This window comes from Lacerta agilis, chromosome 2 (genome assembly GCF_009819535.1).
Source record: "Lacerta agilis isolate rLacAgi1 chromosome 2, rLacAgi1.pri, whole genome shotgun sequence".
NCBI lineage: Eukaryota > Metazoa > Chordata > Lepidosauria > Squamata > Lacertidae > Lacerta > Lacerta agilis.
In genome coordinates, this window is record NC_046313.1 from 13778273 (window position 1) to 13805376 (window position 27104).

General features: G+C 49.0%; 1 protein-coding gene across 1 annotated transcript in view; it reads left to right on the forward strand.

Annotated features, from left to right (window-relative positions):
• Positions 1-4918: 4918 nt before the first annotated feature.
• ASIC1 (acid sensing ion channel subunit 1) overlaps positions 4919-27104 on the forward strand; it is a 186425-nt gene continuing 164239 nt past the window's right edge. Inside the window, 3 exon segments of the mRNA XM_033138676.1 lie at positions 4919-5494; positions 6014-6411; positions 13249-13444. Of these exon segments, the coding sequence (XP_032994567.1) occupies positions 6047-6411; positions 13249-13444 (561 nt within the window). The 5' untranslated portion in view covers positions 4919-5494; positions 6014-6046.

Below are 27104 nucleotides of genomic sequence, written 5' to 3' on the forward strand. Positions count from 1 at the left end.
CTCATGTCAAGTTTGTGGTCTACCAAGACTCCTAGATCCTTTTCACATGTACTGCTCTCAAGCCAGGTGTCACCCATCCTGTATTTGTGCCTTTCATTTTTTTTGCCCAAGTGTAGTACTTTGCATTTCTCCCTGTTAAAATTCATCTTGTTTGCTCTGGCCCAGTTCTCTAATCTGTTAAGGTCATTTTGAAGTGTGATCCTGTCCTATGGAAACTGACTCCTGAGGGAGTCCGTTCCACTGTTGAACAGTTCTTACTGTCAGAAAGCTCTTACAATCTCTTTTCTTGTAACTTGAAGCTATTGGTCCAGGTACTACCCTCCAGAGCAGGAGAAAACAAGCCTGCTCCATCTTCCAGGTGACAGCCCTTTAGATATTTGAAGATGGCTATCACAGCACCTCTCATTCTCCTCTTTTCCAAGCTAAACATACTGTACTCGGCTCCCTCAACTATTCCTGGTTTCCAGGCCCTTTATCATCCTGGTCACCCTCCTCTGCACATGTTCTAGCTTGTCAATATTCTTAAAAAACTGTGGTGCCTAGAACTGGTCACAATACTTCAGGTGTCATTTGACCTAGGCAGAAAAGAGCAGGAATGCTGCAGGTGAAACTCGAAAAATTAGAATATCGTGGAAAGGTTCATTTCTTTCAGTAATTCAGCTTAAAAGGTGAAACTAATATATGAGATACACTCATGACATGCAAAGTGAGCTATGTCAAGCCTTTATTTGTTATAATTGTGATGATTATGGCGTACAGCTAATGAGAACCCCAAATTAACGATTTCAACTTTGGGGTTTTCATCAGCTGCACGCCATAATCATCACAATTATAACAAGCAAAGGCTTGACATATCTCGCTTTGCATGTCACGAGTCTATCTCATATATTAAACTCCAGTAGCTAATGAAAACAATTGCTTACATAAATGGACTTTTCCACGATATTCAAATTTTTCGAGTTTCACCTGTATATTTCCATTGATGCAGCCTAGAATAGCATTAGCTTTTTTTTTAAGCTTATGGGAAAGGACTGTAGCTCAGTAGGTACAGCAACAGCTTTGCATACCAAAGGTCCCCGGTTCAATCCCTGGCATCTCCAGGAAGTGCTGGGAATGTCCCTACTAAGACCCCCAAATCCTTTTCACAAATATTATTGGCAAGCCAGGTGTTCCCCATTTTATATCTGTGCAGCTGGTTCTTCCTGCTTAAGTGTAGAACCTTACCTTTGTTCCTACTGAAATTTATTTTGGTAGTTTGGGCCCAATTCTCCAATCTGTTAAAGTAATATTGAATCCTGATTCTGTCTTCTGCAGCACTGGCTGCCCCTCCTAGTCTAGTGTCATCTGCAGATTTGATGAGCTTCCCCTCAATTCCTTCATCCAAGTCATTATAAAGATGTTGAACAACAACAGGACCAGGACAGACCCCTGCAGCACCCCACTTGTCACTTTTCCCCAGGTTGACGAGGAACCATTAGAGAGCACTCTTTGGGTTCAGACAGTCAACTGGCTACAAATCCACCCAACAATTACCTCATTCAACCCACATTTTACCAGCTTCTCCGCAAGAATATCATGGGCGACTTTGTCGAAATCCATATTTTGAAATCAAGATACACTACTTCCACAGCATTCCCCTGATCCACCAAACTTGTAACTCTACCAGAAACCCATGCTGTGTCTTCGTGATCACAGCATCCTTTTCTAAGTGCTCACAGACCGGCTGTTTAATTATTTATTCTAGGACCTTTTCTGGTATTGACATCAAGCTGATTGGTTGGTGGATACCTGGGTCTTTCCCCGCCCCCCCTTACTGAAGATGGGAGCAACATTTGCCTGCTTCCAATCTGCACAGTCTCCAACAATTCTCAAAGATTATAGACAGAGGCTCTGGGATTACAAGTGCAAGCTCCTTTAGTACCCTTGCATGGCCAATAGTTAGGGATGGTGGTAACTGGAGTCCAGCAACATCTAGAGAACAAGACCTCTGGTCTAGTACAATAAGCACCTGCATCTGGGCAGGGTTCCTGATCATGGCTTAATTTCTGGATTTTGCCCAAGGAGAATCCAGGGCAGTTGTGGGAATACGTTTTTAAGGTGCTCCTGCACCTGTTTGTTTATGTTTAATTTAAGGTAACCTTCCGTGTTAGGAAGGAAGGGCAAAGGATCCAGCAGAGAGTTTGCTGCATGGATCCCTCCGCGTTTGGGGCAAAGCACGCTAATTTAGCCAATGTAACGGTCAGTTGATAGTTTCCCGCCCAGAAACTACCGTAGCTTAGAGACAAGGTTGTGATTGGTTCTTGTAAATGTTGTGACGAAGGTTGATTTCTTAATAAATAGCCTCTGCTCTCTGTAGCGTGTGTGGAGAACGTGCGAGACAAGCCAGAGAGAACATCAGTGCGAGACAAGCCAGAGAGAAACCGAAAGTAAAACCAGCCGCACAGAGCAGTTGAGAGCTTCTTCACCATTGACTGCAGTCTCTTAGTTTTTATTTCTTTTATTACAAAAGCATTTATTTGGCCTTCTAAGTTTTGGCCGCTACCTAGCTTAGCCTATCTTTCTCTCTGGAGACCTCCGGAATCTCCGGAACCTTCAGATACCTGCAGAAAACCTTCGGAAACCTTCAGTAACCTTCAGAACTCACGACAACTACCTTCAGATCATAGCCAGCGGACCCTTTCACGACGCAGTGGGAGCAGGAACTCTGGGATTACTGGTCGTCCCATCTGCTGGCTATCCCCACAGGCAGTGTACATTTAAAACTCATTTAAAGCACCCCCCACAAGGAATCCAGGGGATTGAAGCTAACCCTCCACAGTACTACAATTCCCAAAACCCTTCACAAGCTACAGTTCCCAGGATTGGGGTGTGTGTGTGTGTGTGTGCGTGCTTTAAGACAAGAAGCTGCCTTGTAATGATTCAGACAATTGTCCAGTCTAGCTGAGTAGGGTCTACTCTGACTGGCAGCAGCTCTCCATAATTCTAGACAGGGGTCACTCCCAGTCTGCTAGGAAATGTTGGGGATCCAACAAGGGACTCTATCCTGACCTAAGCCCATTTTAATGGCCACTGAGTGCAAATAACATCCCTTCTGTGGTCTTACTGAGGGTGGGAGGGAGAAGGTGAAGAGTCACTTGTGCAAGCCCAGGGACTGTCAGATTCTATTCCTCTCACTGTGCAGTCACGAGACTGTGTTTATACATTCCATGACTGATTGTTGGAATCACAGGGAATGGATGTTTGCTGTACTCTTGTTTCCGGTAGTTGTTTCACTTCTTCTTCGGACTTCACTCAGTGAGAGGAGACATGTTTTCTTTTATTCTGCCTTATACTTAGTAATAAACGTAGTTTGTAGCACACACCTCTGCCTCAGTCCATCTGCGTTTTACCCTGCAAGATCTCTGAATATGTGCCCGGTGTCTGAACGGCACGGGTCATAATACAACGTCGGGAAAGCCGTAGGAAAGGCTGGAGAGCTGCTTGCTCATCGCTGGTGGGGGAGTCAGGCTGGAAACATTCCTGCGTTATGCCAGGAGGATCGCCCTTGCCCCCACCCCCACGACCCAACAGGGACTTCTTGGCCTATTACATATTTAGGTATACACCATAGGAGCCACCTCCTAGGGGCTGAGGCACCTTTGCACCCCCACCCCAGTTGATGGGCATTGCCATTCAAATGGTGCCTGTGCACCGATTTGTATGTGATCAATTATGAGGGATGAGGCTTACCTGCCTCCACCCCAAAATTTTATTCAAGTTGGCAATCATGGGGTTTTTGTTTTTTGGATAAACCTGAAACCTTGAAGTGAGAACGTCAGAATGCAACAGCCTGGTCTGTGCGAGCGAGTACAAGGAGTACTGTATTGTATAGGCACACTATTCAAGATAAAGCAGCATGGTATAATATACTTACTAGCTTGGAAGTGAGAGCTGGACCATAAAGAAGGCTTATTGCCGAAGAATTGATGCTTTTGAATTATGGTGCTGGAGGAGACTCTGAGAGTCCCATGGACTGCAAGAAGATCAAACCTATCCATTCTCAAAGAAATCAGCCCTGAGTGCTCACTAGAAGGACAGATCCTGAAGTTGAGGCTCCAGTACTTTGGCCACCTCATGAGAAGAGAAGACTCCCTAGAAAAGACCCTGATGTTGGGAAAGATGGAGGGCACAAGGAGAAGGGGATGACAGAGGATGAGATGGTTGGACAGTGTTCTCGAAGCTACTAACATGAGTTTGGCCAAACTGCGAGAGGCAGTGAAGGATAGGCGTGCCTGTCGTGCTCTGGTCCATGGGGTCACGAAGAGTCGGACACGACTGAACGACTGAACAACAACAACAAAGCTTGCCCTGCATCATGGGTGCAAATCGGACCTTTCCCGGGGACGCAGTGAACGGCCATTTGGACCTGGCCAGCTGGATAGAGCATGGTGCTGATAACACCAAGGTTGCAGGTTCGATCCCCGTATGGGACAGCTGCATGTTCCTGCATTGTAGGGGGTTGGACTAGATTATCCTCGGGGTCACGTCCAACTCTACAATTCTATGTGCCCCAGGGCTGTCAGGGGCGTGGGGGGAGCACCATTTAAGAATATGCCCGGCGTTGGGCGAACCGTCAGCTCGTGTGAGCTCCTGAAGCGCAATGAATGATGGCGTGAATAGGTCTTTGAATGCTCTGCGTGCGGGAGGGAGGGCGACGGCGCGGGACTTTGGCATCAGTTCAGAGAAAAAAAAGCAAAACGTGAATGGGAGGCCGCTGCGGGAGCGGGGAAGACTCTGATTTTCTCTCGCTCTCTCTAGCACACACATGTTCACGGCCTCATCTTGCAACAGCTCCTGCTGCCGGCGCGCACACCCTACGCCGCCCCCTGCAGTCCCAGATTGGGCACCTCCAAGCGCGGCGAGCCGCTCTCCTCCTCCTCCTCCTCGCGCACAGGCGCGCGCACTCACACACTCGCACGACGCCCAACCTTCGCCGCTGCTGCCGCCACCCGGCGATCTCTCGCAGGGGCTCCCGGCTCGGCCAGCCAGCCCTGCCAGCCCACTTGGGCCCTGGCTCCCGTGGGGGACGCAGCGAATTCCTGCGGATCCTCCTCCTGCCTCGGAGCCCGGCGCGATTCCCTCCCTCGGCCGCCCCGCCCCGAGGAGCAGCCGCCGCGCTCGCCACCAGGGGAGAGGATGCCTGGCTTTGGCACCGAGACACGCGCCGCCGCCGCCGCCGCCGCTGCTTAGTCGCGCTCAGCTGCCTGCTTTCCGGCCCCGATCGCCTTTCTTTGATTCCAGCCAGGAAGGGAGAAGGAGGAGGATCCTCTCCGCCGCCACCTCCTCCTCCCCGCCGCCGCCAGGTGCCGCCTGGGCTCGGGAACCCTTGGCGCTCTCGCCGTGCGCCTTTGCGCTTCGCAGCCTCTCCAAAAGCCCCGCACGGCCAGCGCAGCCGGCGAGCATTGCATCCCTCGGAGCGCCAGCTCCCGGCTGCCGACGCTGGCCCTGCTTCCAGGTTTGCATGCTCGGCGCGTAAAGCGGGACCGCGCGGGGAGGGGAGGGGAATTGGTGGGGTAGGAATGGGGAGGGGGGATTCCCACACACCAGAGCCGTGGCTACGCTGGGGAGATGGGGGCTGTGTGGGGGGGCTATAGCCCTAGGTTTGTTTGCCCCTGGTGAAGCCTCCAGAGGGGTGCCACAAATGCGCAGGGTGGGGGGTGGTTGCCAAAGTGGATCTCGGAGCCGGGTGAAATAAAGCCTAGTTTCGCCCCTGCACGCGCACGCACACACCCCGAGTTAAAGGGGCAGCCGGGAGAAGGGGTGAACTCCGGGAACCGGGAAGAGCCAGAGAGGAAGGGGAGGGCGCCTCGACGTCCATCTCGTCCTCTCCTCCAGACGACGGCTTGGCTTGGGAGGCGGGGAAGGGGAGCTGGCGGGGTTCGCTGTCTTCCCGAGGCTCGAGCAGGTGTGGAGGGATCCGAAGAGGGCAGGCGCTCACCCGGCGTTGCCGCTTTCTTCTCCCGTTTCCCCGCAGAGCTGCTTCTCCTTCCCTGTCCCAGGCCTGACCATGATGGACCTGAAGGTGGACGAAGAGGAGGTGGAGAACGGGCAGCCGGTGAGCATCGAGGCGTTCGCCAGCAATTCCACGCTGCACGGCCTGTCGCACATCTTCTCGTACGAGCGCTTCTTCGCCAAGCGCGTCTTCTGGACCCTTTGCTTCCTGGGCTCCTTGGCCATGCTGCTCTTCGAGTGCAACGAGAGGATCCAGTACTACTTCCTCTACCCGCACGTCACCAAGCTGGACGAAGTGGCCGCTTCCCACATGACCTTCCCGGCCGTCACCTTCTGCAACCTCAACGAGTTCCGCTTCAGCCGGGTGACCAAGAATGACCTGTACCACGCTGGTGAGCTGCTGGCCCTCCTCAATAGTCGGTAGGTCCCATTGCGGTGGTTGGGCGGTGGCGCAGGGCCTCCATGCCCGCTGAGCGGGGTACCCAAGCGCACATCGCTGCGGGTTGGCGTTCAACAGTTAGGGCACCTGCGGCCCTCGCACGGTGTGCAGGGGTGCGTGTGTGTATGTTGGGGGACTTTGTGCACCAAAGTGTGTTCTATTGACACGGTTCCCGGACTGGTGCATAAATGGGGAGTCGTCTGTAATTGGAATTGGCTAGCTTGACACCTTTCAAGATGTGCGTTTTTGTATGCCTGGCCACTTGCATGGGCTACACTTGCAGGCCCAGAAACGCCCTACGTCAGGCTAGATCCAGTGGCATGCGCTGGGCATGCCACACATGTGGCTCCTTGCAAGTGCTGCACATGCGGGTGAAACACCCCTGGCAACGTGGCACGAGGCATTCCCTTTTTTCAGTCATGTTCCTTTAAGACTCTTCAAAACTGATTTATTCCCCTACTGTGGATACAGCTGTGAGCACTGCTTGCACTTCTGATTGCTTCCTTCCTTCAATGCAGCTTTTCACGCATTTGTAAGCCTCATCACACACACACACACACACACACACACACACTTCCTGGTACTTAACAGAGCCGGTCCCTATGGGAACAGGGTAATGTTTACGACCAATTGGAGAGGCCCTGAAGAAGGCCCCACCCTGGCATTCTTACAGGCACGATCCCTTACAGTTCCCTGCAGGTGTGTTCAAGGGGATCCAGGGATAAGACCGCTAAAACTCACACCTGTGTGTGGCTCTTGCGAGAGGGCAAGAGACCGTTTGGGTTTTCTGGAAGGTTGGCTAGCACAGGAGTTATGCAGCAGGAGTTTCTTTGCCTTGTCTCTGTAGCAGAGCTGTGCTGCAGCCGCTCTCTGTTTTAGTGACTGCTCTTAAGTGCTCCGGAGCATGAACCCTAAGGAAGAACCCCCCATGTGCATTTCACCGCATCTCATCCAGGCACCTTTCTGCCCTCTGCTGGAGAGAATCGCAACTCCTTGGCAGTGCATCGCGATCCAATTATTTTCCCAACCGCCGAGGGAGGGGAGGATAGTCTTGTTGATAAGTTTGCATGGGTTTCTAAGTCAGGATGGCCCAGAATTCAGCTCGCTTAAATGCTCTCACATCCCTCTGTCTCAACGGGGATGTTGTAAATCCGTTCTGTATGGCAGAATCTGTCCTACCTGGTGACCAATCTTTTGATTTGTTGTTGACCAGAATCTTGGGCTGTATAAAAAGGCAGAATGGTCCGTTTTGAATGGGACTTCCTTTCTTTTAAAGCCTGCTCCTTATTTAAAAGGTCACTGTGCCATAACATCTGGGCAGGTGGCCCCTTGTTTCAGAGCATAACAAACATATGAAGAGCCCAGCTGGATTGGACAAGAAGTCCTAGTCCAGAGTTCCTTTTCCATCCATGGCCAGCCAGAAGCTTCTGGGAAACTTACAAGGTCAAGCTGGTCTCCGACCGTAATAATAAACTATTATTATTAAACTTAAAGGCCAGCAGCCCATCCCTGGTCTCAGTGTCCCAAATCTTTGGTATTAATGAAGTGACATAACTGGAGCTGAACATGGAGGGTCTATTTAGCCGTCAGAGCTAATAGCTGTGATAGACATCTCCTTTGTGCATTTGTCCAATGACTCTTCTCTTTCCTCACCCCGAGCTATCTAAGCTATTTGCTGTTTCTACATCTTGTGCCAGCACAATCCATTAAAGTTAAAATTGGGCATTTTGTAGGCAACAGCTGCCCGGGGGTCAGGCTGATGGTCTGATCCATTCTACTTCCAGCAGTGGCCAAATCAAAATGGACCAACAAGCTAAAAGAATGCTATTCCTCCTGGCTTGTCTCTCTCTGGGTGTTCATGGTCTCCGGAACAGAAGTCCACAGTTTTTGACTGGACTTGGCAGCTGTTGTCTCAAGTAGTGGGGCTCAGCTTTCTGACTTCCTGGTCTACGAAAGTCACATAAGCAATGCTCTTCTTTTTGCAATCGTTTCTTGGCAAGGGGGTTTTAGCAAGGAAAGAAGCAGCAGGCTGTCTGTGTGTGTGCACATGTTTGAAGCGATGGTTCTCTAATGCAGTTCTCTTATGTGCAAAATGTGCCATCTGGTGATGAATCTGGATTTCTGAGAATGGTAGTAAGTAATATTGTGGGGGCGGGGGAGCCACATCGCTCCATCCAGCCTTAATGATCGTGAGGTCTTGCGAAAAGCCAGCAACGTGAAGTCCCAAGGCCTGTCATAATTGCTGGTCTTGCTCTGCCTACTCCTGTGGGTTCCAGCTATATATTCCTTCAGCCATGCAACTTGCCTGCTACATCTTTCTCCCAATGCACAGCTCCCCGCAAAAAAAAAAAAAAATTCAAATTATGATCCAATGTGTCGTGCAGAACACTGCACACAATTAATCACATTTATGCAAAGTAAGCAAAAGGTACACATGCCTTGTCGAATATGCTTGATTTGATATTTTGTGTTGGAGAACTGGGTTTATTTTATTTTGAGCAACATCTGAGTAGTTTTGCGGCTGGCCCTAGCCATCTCTGAAAGTGGTATCTTTTACAGTATTTCTATCAGGCGCTGCGGGACAGTTGCTGATCCCCCCGGTCCTTGAACCACTAGGGTCACTGGTAGGAGGAGGAGCTTATTGCAGGCAGCTTGAGACTCTGGCATCTTAGCCTAGAAACCTCCTGGTGCTTGGAATTGGGTGATCTCAGTCAGCCAGCCCTGTACTGCTGGCTGATAAAAACTTCCCAGATCAGCTGCACTCTAGGAATAAATGGGCGACTCGTTCCAGGTAACGGTGGGATGGATATGAAGGTGCAAAAGTCTAGGACCCCACTGAGCAGGATGTTAGCAGGAGGGTTCTCCAGTGCAGCAGGACTGACTTGCCAGAGTTTGCAATAAGTTCAGTACCATCCAAAACGGGGGTTACCAACCTTTTGGAGCCCTCAGGCACCTTTGCAAACTGGAGAACTGTTGTAAGCAACACACACGCGCGCACACACACACACACTACCACCAAGCACAGCCTGCACTCTGCAATATTGGCTACAATGGAATTCAAGTCTAATTTCAACAGGAGGAGGGCAGGAGGCCTTGTGGGCACGAGGGAAGGCATCTGTGGACACATGTACAATCACAGGGCGCATGTTGGCAACCTGTGGCCTAAGGAGAGGCCATCCCATAAGATATTTTTCCCCAATTTTTTATTGATTTTTAACATAGTACGTAACAAAAACACTACACAAAAAGTATACAAAAAGTACATACAAAAAAGAAAAACAATAAAAACAGTATAACCATACAAAAACAAAAATACCTATTTAAACCTATCTGTTGTTCAGTCGTTCAGTCGTGTCCGACTCTTCGTGACCCCATGGACCAGAGCACGCCAGGCACGCCTATCCTTCACTGCCTCTCGCAGTTTGGCCAAACTCATGTTAGTAGCTTCGAGAACACTGTCCAACCATCTCATCCTCTGTCGTCCCCTTCTCCTTGTGCCCTCCATCTTTCCCAACATCAGGGTCTTTTCTAGGGAGTCTTCTCTTCTCATGAGGTGGCCAAAGTACTGGAGCCTCAACTTCAGGATCTGTCCTTCTAGTGCGCATTCAGGGCTGATTTCTTTGAGAATGGATAGGTTTGATCTTCTTGCAGTCCATGGGACTCTCAAGAGTCTCCTCCAGCACCATAATTCAAAAGCATCAATTCTTCGGCGATCAGCCTTCTTGATGGTCCAGCTCTCACTTCCGTACATTACTACTGGGAAGACCATAGCTTTAACTATACGGACCTTTGTCGGCAAGGTGATGTCTTTGCTTTTTAAGATGCTGTCTAGGTTTTTCATTGCTTTTCTCCCAAGAAGCAGGCGTCTTCTAATTTCGTGACTGCTGTCACCATCTGCAGTGATCATGGAACCCAAGAAAGTGAAATCTCTCACTGAGAGATTTCACTTTCACTGAGAGTGAGTGACAGTAAACCTATCTAGTCTTCTATATAACATTGTGGGTGGACTTCCTCTCGTCCCCTCTGGCTGCTTTCCTTGTAAATCATCTTTAGTAATTTCCTTACCTTTTTATGCTCTATCTTAAAACCCTAATCATCTTATCTTATCTTATCTTAATTATCTTATCATTACTTCCTCTATTACTAATTGTAATCTAACTTCTATATCTGTAGCCTACCTATTTCTATCTGTCTGCATTTAAATACTTATTTTAGCTTATTTTTTCAAATATACTTTAAATTTAGTCCAATCTTTCTCCACCGCTTCGTCCGTCTGGTTTCGGAGTTTCCCGGTCAGTTCAGCGAGCTCCATATAGTCCATCATTTTCATCTGCCAGTCTTGTATCGTAGGTATTTCTTCTGTCTTCCCATCCCATAAGATCTTTTTTTGTCCAGGATCTAAAGATTCCCAGTTGCCCCACTGCCTCCAGACTATTCTTCTGTGCCTGTCTGCTCCAGGAACTTCCCAGTCTTCTGGCGTATCATTTTATTTTTATTGATTACTATTTTATTATTTATTAAATTTATGCACCGCCCTTCTTCAAGAGATCTCGGGGGGCAGTTCACAGAATAAGACACAAGATGAAACACTGTAAATAATTAAACCCGAACAACAGAACAATAACCCCCTCCCCTTCCCACAGCTGCATTTAAAAGGCTGTAGAATATTGATCAGCCAAAGGCCTGGTTGAAGAAGAATATTTTATTTTTTTAAAAGATGCCTTTCAGTTTTCAAACACAACAACACACGAGGAAAGTGGAGAGCGACAACTGTGTGGAGCGCATAGTTGCCGTTGGAATAAAATAAACAGAAGGTTCCCTATACTTTTGCAGACGTGTTAATAAAACAGATTCCGCAAAGGGACATTTTGGAAGTAAGAGCCAGATATCGATAAAGTAGCCTTGGCATATAATTTATTTAAAACAACAACAACAACAACAACAACAACCAAAACGTTCACCGCTTTCCACAAAGAAAGAAAGAAATTACTTTTACACTCTGGTTAGCAGCATGAAAAATAGCAACCACCTCATTTCAGGGAGAAGCCATGTTTAGTGGGCTTCAACATCTGAGATGCTGGTACAGTCCTGAGTTTGGGTCTTCCAGGGATTGTGTGAGGATAACAATAGAAGCCAGATTATGTGTTGTCATTCCCATAGGCTCCTTAGGCCAATCCATATGCTACGTTTGCAGATGTCACTGGCCCCACCCACTTCCGAATTCCATGTCCTACTGACATCGTAGTTGTCCATAAGGAAGCGGCTCATCCCACACCACAAAAGGGATGCTTGAATTCTCCCACAGATTTCATGCGCCAGAAATGAACCTGAGCTCTGGGCAGATGCACCCATGTTAGGGATAGCTAAAGTTGTGAATCTTAGAGTCCTCGGGCACAGCGGTAGAGATGGGTGAATCTTCTCAATTTTAGATTACTATTTTTCCAATCTTAAGTTTAGTTCTCCACATCTCTGCCTTAGTTTACGAAGTCCTCGCAAAAGTCAGTCGGCATTCTAGTGCACTTTTCTCCAAATCGGCATCTTTTTGCAAGCCATTTCCCTAAAGATAATGTAGAGAGCCAGTGTGGTGTACTGGTTAAGAGCGGTAGTCTCGTAATCTGGTGAACCGGGTTCGCGTCTCCACTCCTCCACATGCAGTTGCTGGGTGACCTTGGGCTAGTCACACTTCTCTGAAGTCTCTCAGCCCCACTCACCTCACAGAGTGTTTGTTGTGGGGAAGGAAGGGAAAGGAGAATGTTAGCCGCTTTGAGACTCCTTCGGGTAGTGATAAAGCGGGATATCAAATCCAAACTCTACTTCTTCTTCTTCTTCTTTGCATGTTATTTTCATGAATATATGCATTTTTATGCACACAGACACCTGATGTATGCATCTTTGTAATGATACGTTTTTTATATATACCCCGCCTATCTATAGCTGGGTTTCCCCAGCCACTCTGGGCAGCTTACAGCTTATATAAAACATAGTAAAATATAAAACCTTAAAAACACATTTTGTTGTTGCTGCTGCTGGAGAACCGCACCGCAAAAGTTGGAGAAGTTTGAAGGGCAGAGGATGGCTGCATTTTGGTTCACAAACTGTTTCAAGAAGTCCAAATTGCCAAGCCAAATTTCTTTCCGATCCATATGCTGGGATTTAGTCGGTTTGCAATTAATAATAATTAAAAGCAACAACAACCCTAAGCCAAAATAACCCAAATTTTCCACCAGGCGCAGAAAATTCTGCAACTGGCATAGATTTGAGCAAACATGCATATATTGTATTATTTTAAAAAAAGCTCTTAACTAAAAAAGAAAGAAAGGAAAGAAATGTTTGGGGGAAGGAGAAAGAAAACCTCACCACATTTGTTTGCCCTCGTTCCTGTAGCACAAAATATTTGTTACTTGTGTAAAAAAACAACAAACCACCCAGATGTTATACCTTTGCAAGTTGCAGTTGCAGTTTTTAAAGAGAAAAGTAACAGCATATTCTTGAGAATGGCAGACTGCCCTTGCAAGGAATTGCATATTATCTCAGAGGTAACATGGTGCTTTCATTACACCATATTTTAATTGCACATATGTCTGTGTGCTGCAAGATTCTCACAGCCGATTGCCTGTAATGGCAATGTCCCAGAATGCTTCAGACCCTCCCCTTCCACGTTGCAGTGCTCCTAGACTGCCCCCCACCAGCTCCTCTCTTGCACAGGGACACCAGAGGGGCTGGTGGCACCCTGTGGACGTAGCAAACAACCCAGCAAGCGGGGGAGACGAGTGGAGCCATTTCTCCCCTTGGGACTGAGCTGTGCCGTTTTCCTTCAGGTACGAAATCCCAGACACCCAAATGGCCGACGAGAAGCAGCTGGAGATCCTCCAGGAGAAGGCCAATTTCCGCAACTTCAAGCCGAAACCCTTCAACATGCGGGAATTCTCCGACCGAGCCGGCCACGACATCCAGGAAATGCTGCTTGCCTGCACGTTCCGTGGGACGCCGTGTGACCCCAGTGACTTCAAAGTGGTGAGTCGCCGTTTCTCGGATCCGGTCTCTGAAAAGCGGAAAGGGTTTGACTGTTGTGAAACTGCCGGTAGGCATGGCTTGGCGCTCGTGTTGGGTGGGGAGGGAAAGTCTGTCCATGGCAGGTGAGATGAAACAGAGGCCAAAATGTGTCAAGAGTAAGAGAGCGTGTATATACAACAAGCATGTTATCTCTGATGGGCAGAGAAGACACAAACCATGTATGAAGGACCAAAGTCAGTCAGGGCCCGTAACAGATACCCTCGTTCTTTTAGGCAGAGACCTTGCTGGTGTCTTGGGCTGTGTGCATTAAACCCTGAGTTGATAGTATCTGTGGCAACTGTGTGGACATATTGAGGCCTTGCGGTGGACATTTACGTGGCTAAGACTTCCGAAGGCTGGGTTTGTGTGCTGAAGCAGGGATTTCTGTCTTTGTGGATACCACAACAAGATTTAGAGATGCCTTGATCCTCCCCAGTCCCAATAAGATGTAGGAGGAAAAAGTCCCATGGGGCAAACTGAGCATTGCTTGCCTTCTCTTCACTCGGCCTTTACATCGTAAGGCCTGTGGGGAGATGCTCGTTGCTACGAGGGCCACTCCCAGCTGTAGATTTGTATATATCTCTTGATATGGAATGGGGTTTGCACCATGCCTATCTGTTCATCATCTGAATTATTTTGATGCTCGGTACTATTGGATTGTTGTGGTGACTCATGTGAGCTTTTAAGCGGATGGGCTTGCGTTGCGTGTGATGCTTTATCAGATCTGGAAGACGGCTACCGGGCGGAGGATCTCTCAATGTGCCTCGGATGCGATGGGGGGGGAGGGGAACGGAAGGGCAGCCAGCCCGATTTGTGGCATCTTTCGCATCGGACTGACAGGGCTTGTCTGCCTCAACCTAGAGGAAAGCAGCACAAAAACTATCGGGAGGCTTCTGTTGTCATGAGTGTAGCCACCAAGTCACTTAAAACCTCCGCCTCAAGATGGGCAGTTGCAATAATGGCTCAGGCTCCCTAGCAAAGGGAGTTTTGTTTTGTTTTTAATGACAGCAGGGGAGGAAGCAGAATTATATGATTGCTAAAATGTATTGCTACCCTCACAGGAGGACTACAGAGAGGAAAAAATAAAGTCTGAAAGTGATAGGGATGTGGGCACCAGCATCCTCAAGCAGCATGTTCAGCCCATTGATCATCCATTTGATCCAATCAGATGCACAAACTGGGTTAAGAGGAAGGGTTAGGATGCAAACCTTGTAGCTAGGGGTGTCTAAACTCTGCACTAAAAGTAACTGATGATTTATACTGGGCTGTAGCTCCGTGGTGCAACATAATAATAATAATAATAAATAATTTATTTATACCCCGCCCATCTGGCTGGGTTTCCCCAGCCACTCTGGGCGGCTTCCAACAGAATATTAAAATACAATAATCTATTAAACATTAAAAGCTTCCCTAAACAGGGCTGCTTTCAGATGTCTCCTAAAAGTCTGGTAGTTGGTTTTCTCTTTGACATCTGGTGGGAGGGTGTTCCACAGGCCGGGTGCCACTACTGAGAAGGCCCTCTGCCTGGTTCCCTGTAACTTGGCTTCTCGCAGCGAGGGAACCGCCAGAAGGCCCTCAGCACTGGACCTCAGTGTCCGGTTCAGTCGCTGGCGCCTTCAAGAAGGACAAGGAGAGACTCCAGTCTTGAAACCCTGGAGAGCTGCTTCCAGCAGCTGTTTGACAATACTGAGCTGGATGGGCTAACTCAGTAGGAGATGGCTTCATAGAATCTTAGAATTGTAGAGTTGGAAGGGACCACCAGGGACATCTAGTCTAACCCCCCCAATGCAGGAATCCCCAATGTGGGGCTCGAACACACAACTCTGAGATTAAGTGTCTCATGATATTCCAACACTCTTCCTAATTTCTGGCTGGTTGCAGGTGGGCTTTCCAGATGGCTTTTGGCCACCAAGGGCTTGCCTGGGATTCCACTTGCCATAATGGAGCTGGAAGTATCAAGTATGTAAATTTGTACAAAGTTCTCTGCGTTTGTTTGTTTGGTAATGATTTTTTTGCAATTAGAGAGAGGGAGACTGGACTTCAGGGCCAGCTCACCTGTGAGGCAAGCTGACGCGACCGCCTCAGGCAGCAAGATCAACGGGGGCAGCGGATCCCGATGTGGATCTTTATTCCTCCCTTGTTCCTGATGTAGATCCTCAGTCACTCCTTCATCCCTGGCAGGGAGGATGCCATTTTGTGCTTCACCTCAGGTGGCAAAATGTCTTGGGCCGCCCCTGCTGGGCTGTCAGTGTGTGCGGTACCTTGCAGGATTATACAGGCAGCCCTGTTTAGGGAAGCTTTTAATGTTTAATAGACGATTGTATTTTAATATTCTGTTGGAAGCTGCCCAGAGTGGCTGGGGAAACCCAGCCAGATGGGCGGGGTATAAATAAAAAAATAAATTATTATTATTATTATTATTATTATTAGCAGGAACTCAGGTGGGTGCTATTGCCATTCTAAGACAATGAGAGAGGTGTTCATGGTGAGTTCTGGCACATCTTTTTCCAGAAAATAGTACTGGGCAACAGAGATGGGTATCTGTTTATAGAGCTTATAGACTAAAACTTACAGATACAGTGGTACCTTGGTTCTCAAACTTAATCCGTTCCGGAAGTCCGTTCCAAAACCAAAGCGTTCCCAAACCAAGGCGTGCTTTCCCTTAGAAAGTAATGCAAAACAAATTAATCCGTTCCAGACTTTTAAAAACAACCCCTAAAACAGCAATTTAACATGAATTTTTACTATCTAATGAGGCCATTGATCCATAAAATGAAAGCAATAATCAATGTACTGTACTATAAAATAAATAAGACGGTATTGTAGATGATGAAAATTAAAATGAATTTCCCCCCCCCTCTTACCTGCACTGATGATAGTCATTGTTTGGATGGTGGGGCTTTTATCCATTTCTGCAGTCACACAATCAATCGATCAGTAGCTGGACTAGGTTCCACGCAGTCACAGAAATTAATCGAAAAAGCCTCAAAAATGAAAACACAAAATAAATAGGAAAAACAAAAGTGCCAGACATAATCAGTTCCGGAAGTCCGTTTGACTTCCGAAATGTTCAAAAACTAAGGCACGGCTTCTGATTGGGGCAGGCGCCCCGGGAACAATAGCTGACAGCCGCATTGGATGTTCGGCTTCCAAAAAAACTTCCGAAAACCGGAACTTACTTCTGGGTTTTCGGAGTTTGAGGAGCAAGGTACCATTGTAGTTGGAAACAATGCAGGGAGGGAAAGAGAAACGTGAGCTGTTGTTACCTGGACCTTGTTTATAACTGGGAATGGAGATTAAGAGGATAAGTCAAAGGCCGTGTGGGGAAAGTGGGGTTTGAGGAGGATGGATCTGAAGGAAGGGAGAGCGGTGGTGCCATGTACGCATCACAGAGAGGCAAGCTGCACATGTAAGGAGCAGCAAGGGGGAACAGGCAGAGATCGTTTGAGAGAGCGGGAAGAGACCTTCAGTAGGCGGAGAAGGTGAGAGAGCTGGAGGAGAGACGTAAAGAGAATATAAAGGAGCAGGAATACAAAGAGGGAAAACAAAAGAGGCAGGAAGGAGCAAGGTGGAGCAAGGCCACAGATCTCTTTAAATGTAAGGACAAGGAGTTCGCGCAAGACCCCAAAGGGAATGGGAAGCCAGCAAAAGGCACCAAAAGGAACGTCACATGCTCTGAGTGACAAGAGAGGTAAATATTTTTGACAGCCGAGGTTTGGAATAGAAGCGAGATGACGGAGGGAACGAGGAAGTCTGAAGTCGAGAAGGTTGCTGCAACAGTCAAGGTGGGAGATGACTACTTGGGCATGGACCAGAATTTGACCCGGGGCAGAGAAAAATGGGGTGTGGGTGTGTTATGTTGTGCAGGCACTGTCCTACCGCTGGGGTGATGGATCTCCTTGCTGGCTTTCAAGATTTCCCCAGCAATCAAGCCTGCTTTTATTTCCCTAAGGGCTTCTTAAAAATAAAAAAAGGAAAGGAAAAGACATGTATGATCTGTTGTCTCTTTCTGGTTACTGAGTGCAGTCTTGATCTCTGCACTAATGTGGTGCAGTTGCAGAAATGTGCCTTCTTCCTTGTGGCTTGAGGAAATAGATGCCCGGATTTAGGGCGATAGGGTGAGCTCCCGTTGCTTGGTCCCTGCTCCTGCCTACCTAGCAGTTCGAAAGCACGTCAAAGTGCAAGTAGATAAATAGGTACCGCTCCGGCGGGAAGGTAAACGGCGTTTCTGTGTGCTGCTCTGGTTTGCCAGAAGCGGCTTAGTCATGCTGGCCACATGACCCGGAAGCTGTGGACTGGACCCTAATGGTCTGGGGTACCTTTACCTTTATACCCTGAAGGAGCAAAAGTCTTCTGTGCTGGGGAGGTGGCACAAGGCAGAATACCACACCGGTTGTAGGCTTACATGTGGAAAAGTGGACAAGAGTTCCCATACTTCCAGCATCCTGAGTGGTTAGATCACACTTGCTGTACAGATGCTACCACCAGCTTCTCCTGGCTATGCTTACATTCAGCAGTAGCATGATGCTGGCTGTCTACAAAGCAGCGGAGCTGAGACTTTTTCACAATCAGCCTCCATCTGCAGCCATGGAAGGACTGTTGGAAGGACCCCCAGCTTTCAAGGCGAGGGAAAGTCTTCTGCTTCATATGTAAACACACCTATACTGAGACAGCATGAAACCAGGATATTTGGAGGACAGTTTCTTCTGGGGTTGGGCGATAAATCGATTTTGAAGTCTATACAGTGGTACCTTGGTTCTCAAACTTAATCTGTTCCGGGAGTCCATTCGGCTCCCCAAACCGTTTGAAAACCAAGGCGCAGCTTCCGATTGGCTGCAGGAACTTCCTGCACTCATTTTTCGGAAGCCATGTCGGACGTTCGGCTTCCGAAAAATGTTCACAAACCAGAACATTTCCGGGTTTGCGGCGTTTGGGAGCCAAGCTGTTTGAGTACCAAGGTACCAGTGTATTGTGATACTGGTTTCAAATTTTTTGACCTGGCAATACGCAGTGGCACCTTTGTTTTCGAACGTCTCCATTGACGAACATTTCGGTTTACGAACGCCGTAAACCCAGAAGTAAACGTTTTGGTTTTCCGAACAGACCTCGGAAGTCAAACATGCCACCTGGCTTCTGCTGTGTGCAAGATCCTGAGGCCTAGCTGTCGGTTGTTGAGTTTTCGGTTTTCGAACATTTCAGAACTTGAGCGGTCTTCTGGAACGGATTACGTTCAAAAATCAAGCTACCACTGTATTGCGAATCATGCTGTGTGTGTGTGTTTGTGTGTGCTATGCGAAAATCACAACATGGGGGAAACCGTGAAGCAGCCCCTGTTAAGCTTGCCTGCTCAGCTCTCCCTTGCCTCCTGCAGGAGGCAGCGAGTCACAAGGGCAGGTGCCAGCAAAAATCACGATGCGGGAAAACTGTGAAGCTAGCCCGTGCCTCTGCATAGCTCCATCCTTATTTTAGGCATTGTGATATATTGGTATATCGTGAGGTTTAGGCTGGTGATAGATCGCAGTCTTCAAAAACCAGATACTGCCCTGCTCTAGCCTCTTCCCATTCAAATCCTGCACCCTCTCCGCATTGAACATCAGAGACCCTGCAATGCGTTCCATTCATCTTCGGAGGCACAAGTGGTTGGGATACAGGGCAGGGCCTTTTCAGTTGTGGCACCCAGGTTGTGGAACTCCCCCTCTAGAAGGGCTCAGTTGGCCCCCTCCCTGCTAAGACTCGGAGGAGGACTGTAGCTCAGTGGCAAAGCATTTGCTTTCCATGCAAAGGATCCCAGGTAGGACTGGAAAGGACTCCTGCCCCAAACCCTGGAAAGTTTCTGCCATTCATTTCAGTAAAAGTACAGAGCTAGATAAACCAATGTTCTGACTCTGTATCAGGCAGCTCCCTGCATTTTTTAAAAATTGCTTTTTTTGTTTCGGTTTGAAGTTTAATCTCCCTGTGTTGATTATGCCTTGTTTTGTTCTGCTCCTGGCTTTTATTCTGTTTAATTGATGCCATTGTGTGCCGTTTGCTTTGTCGCAAGCCGCTTTGAGGCCCCGTTTTAAGGATAAACAGCAGCATCTCATTTTACAAAATAAAAGAGCGGTGGGAATGTCTTAGCCGAGAGGAACCAGAAGCTGTTGGTAGCTATGGGGTCAGATCAGTAGGAGCAAGTGCCCCAAACTCCTTTCCCCTAAATGTGAGCCAGGAACTTTCGCAGTCCGTAAATTCTCTCTTAACCATTTCAGAGCAGGGAGAGAGCCCCGCTGAAATAGGGATTGACGTTTTGGCTGGCTCCCCAAATTAAACCATTAGCTAATGCGACTGTAGGACAGGATGGAGAGGAGGAGATAGGATCAAACAGACGTTTGTCCCTTTGCCGAGCAGCTGCATCTCCTAAGCCGTAGGAAGGTTCACATCTAAGCACACCCAGTTTATAAACCATGGTCCTCATTGTGCACACGTAAAACCCTCTTAGGAAAGCAGCAATCGTATTGATCATCCATGGGGCTAAATGCTGTCCTTCCAGTCCTCCGAACAGCTGACAAGCCCCGTGGCTGATTTTCTAGGGCGAAGAACACCAAGTGTGCAGCCCTGACAGCAGGATCGGGGGAGAAACTGCATGCCCGGCACCCATTTGTACATGCAGTCACGAGAATCCACAGGACAGGGGAATACGCTTGGTCCATAATCCCAATTTCCAGCTTTCCTGGGAGAAGGAGACGTGTTGCCTCTGAGAGCTTCCTCAACCTGGAAGTCGTTCCAGTTGGCCACCAGAAAACATTCTGCACGTTCTCAGAAGCACCCGGCCTTAAGCATATTATGATTTCACACATACTATGTCAGCTCTTAGACTTTCAGAACAAGTTCCAGGGCTCTCTTTTGAAACTCTGCCCTGATCGAATCAAGCTGTATTAGCTCTTGGCTGTTCATCCAGATTCTGATGTTTTGAAAAATCCTGAGCCACACCTGAGTGTATCATGACATTTGCGTTTAATGTTTTTATGTTGTGATTTTTATCCTGTGAACCGCCCTAAGACCTGCGGGTATAGCGCGGTATACAAATTTTAATAATAATATAGAGAAGGAGGAATGCCCACACTTCGCCGGCAGGTCCTGGGACCGGTTACAACAATTTAAAATGCAGAGCTAGAACCAGTTAAAACAGATTGCAGGTGGCAGCTGAGAGATTGAGGTTGAATCCTGACAAGACAGAAGTACTGTTTCGGGGGGACAGGGGGCAGGCAGATGTGGAGAACTCCCTGGTCCTGAATGGGGTAACTGTGCTCCTGAAGGACCAGGTATGCAGCCTGAGAGTCGTTTTGGACTCACAGCTGTCCATGGAGGCACAGATCAATTCTGTGTCCAGGGCGGCTGTCTACCAGCTCCGTCTGGTATGCATGTTAAGACCCTACCTGCCCGCTGACTGTCTCGCCAGAGTGGTGCATGCTCTGGTTATCTCCTGCTTGGACTACTGCAATGCGCTCTACGTGGGGCTACCTTTGAAGGTGACCTGGAAACTACAATTAATCCAGAATAACACCGGTCCTCAAAGACCTACATTGGCTCCCAGTATATTTCTGAGCACAATTCAAAGTGTTGGTGCTGATTTTAAAGCCCTAAACGGCCTTGGCCCAGTATACCTGAAGGAGCGTCTCCCCCCCCCCCCATTGTTCAGCCCAGACACTGAGGTCCACCTCCGAGGGCATTCTGGCGGTTCCCTCACTGCAAGGTTACAGGGAACCAGGCAGAAGGCCTTCTTGGTAGTGGCGCCTGCCCTGTGGAACGTCCTCCCATCAGATGTCAAGGAAATAAACAACTATCTGACTTTTAGAAGACATCTGAAGGCAGCCCTGTTTAGGGAAAATTTTAATGTTTGTTGTTTTATCGTGCTTTTAATATTCTGTTAGGGGCCGCCCAGAGTGGTTGGGGAAACCCAGCCAGATGGGCGAGGTATAAACAATACATTATTATCATTATTATTATTATATTAATACTGTACAGTCACAAGAATTGGGTAAAGACGTGTGTCTTCAACATTTACCAAATACTGTACATTGAAGAAGGCAGACAAACCTCTGTAGGGAGGAAATTCCACAACTGAGGGGCTGCCACAGAGAATGCCCCCTCTCAGGCCACCACCAACCGAAAGCTCTGAGGGAGATGGAACTACCAAGAGGGCCCTCTTCAAAAACATTCCCACCCACCTCCAAAGGCGAGCCGAGCTCTTTCTTAAGGTGTCCACCCCAGGTTCTAGTAACCTCCGGTCAGGGAATAGAACATAAAAACTCTGGTTAAATCCTAAACCGAACAGCACCATCATTGCTAGGCCTGGCATCAGTGCCTGGCACTCTCTGGCAACTGCTGATGCCTGTCATTGCCTTCTGCCTTGGGTGGCCAGGTGTGGGAAGGGGCCCTTTTTAAAATCTCAGCGCTGTCTGGAGTGGCAGAACATGGGTGAGGTGGGGTGGGGAGACCTTTGGGACACCGTGTGAAAACGTTAATGGTTCTTCCCTTCTGCCACCACCAAGTCAGCCAGCGGCACTTGAGGCCAGCACCCGCCAGGCACACTCCCAACCCACGCATTTCGGAGCCTAACTAGTTAACTAAGGTGCTTGGCACCCGCTGAAGGGGGAGTCGGGATCATCCTTCTGCAGTGGAGCATAGCAGCACAAACATCTCAAGGCAAGGCGGAAAGAGCTTTATCTCCCGTTGCAGAGGCTGGGCGCTAAGGCATATCAATTGCTTGGCTCCTACTTCTGGCCAGAGGGCGGGGAGAAAACTTACCGGCGAGTTCCTTCTCTTCCATGCATCAAATCTCTTCCTATCTCTGTCCTTCTATCTGCCCTGTCCAGCACTCCAATCTTGGCTCGCAGTCTCCAACGCCACCATGCTTCTCTCGGTGTCTGGTGTTTGTGACCTTTTCTATATGCCATTCCTCCCCACCCCCACCCCCACCCCTTTCCCATACCCTCCACCATTTCACCGATGAAAATTGGGGCATCCTATTCCACCATCAGCAGCAACTATTTGTACCCCACCCATCTGACTGGGTTGCCCTGGCCACTCCGGGCAGCTTCCAACGTATATAAAAACATAATGAAACATTAAACATAAAAAACCACTTCCCTATACAGGGCTGCCTTCAGATGTCTTCTGAAGGTTGTATAGTTACTTATCTCCTTGGCTCAGGGGTTGCGTAACTCCATACCCTCTTGGATGAAAATAGGGACGTCCTGGGGGAAAGCGGGACATTCCAGGATCAAATCAGAAACCGGGACAGCTTCTGTAAATCCGGGACTGTCCCTGGAAAAAAAGGGACACTTGGAGGGTCCGCTTTCCCTGGAAATGTGCTAATGCTAGGCAGGGCTCCTTGAAAAAGGCCTGCAAAGGCAGCAGAGATATGGGGGGCGGGGCGGAGAGAAGCACAGCACAAGGGGGCTCCCCCTCTTTTTCATCTCCGCCGCCTCATTCTCCCAGAGCGGTGCTGTAATGAGATGTCATCCCCCGAAAATCCAGCCAGAGTGAGCGAGACAAACGACAAGACAGAGAAACATAAATAGACACGCAGGCGCTTGGCGTATCAGTGGAATACAATTTCCAGTCTCTCGCTGCCGCTTTGTCACCCGCCGCCTCCTCCGTTCCCCTCACCCGGTGCACCCTCGCCCCTCTCTGGGCCAGCGTTTGTTTCGTGCCGCTGCCGACACACGAGAGCCGGCGCACGATAGGCTCGGTGTTGCTCCCTGTCTCGCTAGGTTCAGCTGGAAAATTATATGGCAACGGCGCTGTGCTGCGGGAAAGTTGGCTGATAAACGCCACGGAGGGAGATGGTGTCGCTTACGAGAGATCAGTCCTCTCCGCTGCTCCAGGTAGGAGGCACAGCATCTGCCTCTTCCCTTCTGCTTTGTGGTCCTCTCTGTTTCCCGCGAACGCGCAAACACAAGCAGAGACATGCAACAGAGTACAACCAGCCACCTCTCTCTGTGATCAGTGCTCAAACAGCAAACAAATCTGGAAGAGACACTACTGCAAAACATTCGCAGCACTTCTGGATCAAAGGACTCGCTTCCTGCATCTTTGGTGGTTGGGCTCAGGGGTACAGTGAACCAAGCACAATTTGTTTGTGTGTAGTTTTTTTTAAGGAGGTAGGAAGATGAATAAAGCCCATCTGGGCCCTTCGTATAAATCCTAGTTGGTTTTAAAACCTCCAATTGTTTTTCTTTTTTAATAAAAAATCTTTTAGTACGGCCACCCTGTGCGTGTTTATTGGGTTCAAGTGCAAAGAGTCTTGCTCCCAAGTAAGCGTGCCTAGGATTGCAACTCCAATCTGCATACATTTGCATACGAGGGGGACGGGGAACACTTGTTCCAGTTCAGTGGTATAGCAACACACTTTGCATGCAAAAGGTTCCGGGTTCAACCCCCTGGCATCTCCAGGTAGGGCTGGGAGAGGCTCGCTGCCTGAAACCCTGGATAGGGGCTGCCAGATGCTGTGGATGGTGCTGAGCTACCAATTGGATCATAGAACGGTAGAGTCAAAAGGGACACAAGGGTCATCTAGTCCAGCCCCCTGCAATGCATGGATCAATTGGTCTGATTCAATACAAGGCAGCTTCCTATGTTCTGAAGTGGGGGGAGGAACTTATTTTTCCAGATCATGGGATGGCAACCTTTTTGGCCCTAAAAGCCGTATGTTGTGGTGGTTGGGTGGTCCGGGGTCACATATTGGTAGGTATGGCTGGAGCTGTCAGTGGGTGGGACGTGGTGTCAGGAGCCAGCATCAGTAGTAGATCAGAAATAAACCACCCAGTGTCGGTGAAGTTAACATCTTGTTCAAAGGAACCACAGCAGCGCTAGCCTAGTGATCACAGCAACTCTTCCTTGTAGGTCTTGCCCCAAGGAGGACTGAAGGTCCCTGCCTTGCCACCACTTTCTAAGGTTCTTCAACAGTTCCTTTCCCAGCAGCCTAAGGCTCCATCATCTTGTCTCTTCTTGCTCTGCTGTCTTCGTACCTCTCTGGGTTCTGGGCGACCAGCGGGGAGGGGAGCTGGCCGCGGCAGGAGCAAGAGAACCTCTGGATTCTTCAGCAGCCTGCCTCATCTCCGCCTCTTGACCTCCTCTGTCCTCCAGCCTCCACTTCTGCCCCAGATTCTGGACTGCTCTCTGCCATAGCCTCTTCCTGCTCACTAAATTCTGTTGCCTCTTCAGCTTCCGACACCTCCTCCTCCCAGTCCACTCCTCCTTCCTCTGACTGCTCATCGGTCCATCACCAATCCCCAGGCTCTGAGCCTTTCCCCCCTGGGGGTTCCTTTGGGGGTTCCCCCGAGGGTTCACCAGCCACCCCCACCTATGTCTCAGTGAGTATTACCTTCCATGAGATACTCTCCCTTCTTCCTCTCTTTAACAGGAGGGGGCGCCTCTTCTTATATGGTGTTTGCCATCTTTCTCCCCCCCCCGTAAAGTCTTGTACAGTGGAGGGGACCCAGGTGGCACTGTGGGTTAAACCACAGAGTCTAGGGCTTGCTGATCAGAAGGTCGGCGGTTCGAATCCCTGTCACGGGGTGAGCTCCCGTCGCTCGGTCCTAGCTCCTGCCCACCTAGCAGTTCGAAAGCACGTCAAAGTGCAAGTAGATAAATACCGGTAGGTACCGCTCTGGCAGGAAGGTAAACGCCGTTTCCGTGCGCTGCTCTGGTTCGCCAGAAACAGCTTAGTCATGCTGGCCACATGACCCGGAAGCTGTCTGCAGACAAACGCTGGCTCCCTCGGCCTATAGAGCGAGATGAGCGCCGCAACCCCAGAGTCGGAAACGACTGGACCTGATGGTCAGGGGTCCCTTTACCTTGTACAGTGGAACCTTGGTTCTCGAATGGCTTAGTTGACGAACAAATCGGCTCCCAGACACGGAAAACCCAGAAGTAAGCGTTCTGGTTTGCGAACGTTTTTCGGAAGCCGAACCTCCGGCACGGCTTCTGCTTGAGTGCAGGAAGCTCCTGCAGCCAATCGGAAGCGGCGCCTTGGTTTTTGAACGGTTTCATGAGTCGAACAGACTTCTGGAATGGATTAAGTTTGAGAACCAAGGTACCACTGCCTTTGAAATCTCTCTCTCTCTGTGTGTTGATCTGCCTCGGTTAATCAGGAGACACTTTTAGCCATCTCTCAAAACGTTCACAACTGATGAATTTCACCATTTCGGTCAGCAGCCGCATCAGATTCTAACTTGTTACCGTCTCGTGCTCGGGGATTAAGTCCTAAAAAGAAAAGGAACCCAGAGAGCTGCTGAGGAGGCAGTAGCAGCCCCCTGGAGCCTGTGACTGCAAACTGGACCTGTGACTAAGCCCTGGGGAGCACTGGCACAAATTAAGCCTGGGGGGGGGATAAAGCAGTGGTTCCAGCCTCAGCAAATGCTGGCTGCTACTGCGAGACCATTTCAATTCTGGACGGAGGCTCCAGTCTTTATCGGCTACAGCAAGGTAGGCAAATGCTCAGAGGGCAGGCAGCCCCCCCCTCCAGCCAAAGGAAAACAATAGCTACAATTCGATCCAGAAATGGCTGCCTTGATGGAGCCTATTCCTGTTGCTTCACAATTTACGTAACAGCTGGATTCTATCAGCGGGGCTGGACCTGCTATTAGGCAGAGTGAACTGACCGCCTCCGATCGCAGATGCTGGGGGATATGGGGCAGGGAGAAGAGAAATAGGGCCACATCTTAAAGGGCAGCGCTGTGCGCGCTACGTGGCCTGCCCTTTGCCTCTGACGCTAGCTGCCTTCGGTTGGGGTAAAGGATGCTCTTGCTACCCTATTTCACCGGGGTTGAAAGAAGATGCAGTTGGCAGTCCAGTCCGGTAGGCTTTAAATAATCTTGTCCTTTCCCTCAGTCAGGAGAAAGGTATAGGGCCAGGCCTGGGTATGAGCATCTCACTCAATGGTTGCAGCGAAAAGCCCGTGAAGTTTGAAAAGAAAATGCATCTTGCCAAATATACAGGAACAACTGTGCCATATTGGACCGTAAAGCCCCTTTAAGCAGTGGTTGGTGCGGTCACAGGGGTCGTTGCCCTGGGCAGAAAATTATTAGGAGCGCAAAATTTCAAAGTAGGTCACCCATCCCCTCTGTCTGTGCCTCTCTCGAGAGACAGGGAAAGTCTCAAATCTCACCCACCCTGGTCCCACAATTGCACTCCCGCGATCTCTTTCCCCTCCTAAATCCTTTGCTTCTTCCATCAGGTGAAAGGTACGTATTTTGTTGTGCGGTTTATATTATTATTATTTTAATGTTGTTGTTGTTGTTGTTGTTGTTGTTGTTGTTGTTGTTGTCGTCGTTATTTGGGCCGGTGGCTGTGATCCACATTGAACTGAAGGTGAAAAGGGAGAAATGGGTGGTAGGGACCGATCAAGAAGGTGGATGGGGGGCTGCAGTTGCCATGCTGGCGCTGTCACAGGTTAGAGGGCGCAATACTTGTCTTGCCCCAGGCACTGGCAACCCACGCTAGGCCACTGCCCTTGAGTCCAGCATTCTGTTTACTTTCAGTCGCCTGTGAGAAGCCTATGAGAAATTGCTAAGCAGGATATGAAGGCTTTAGCTGCCCTAACCTGCACCTGGAGGTTTTATTTAACAGTTCATTTTTA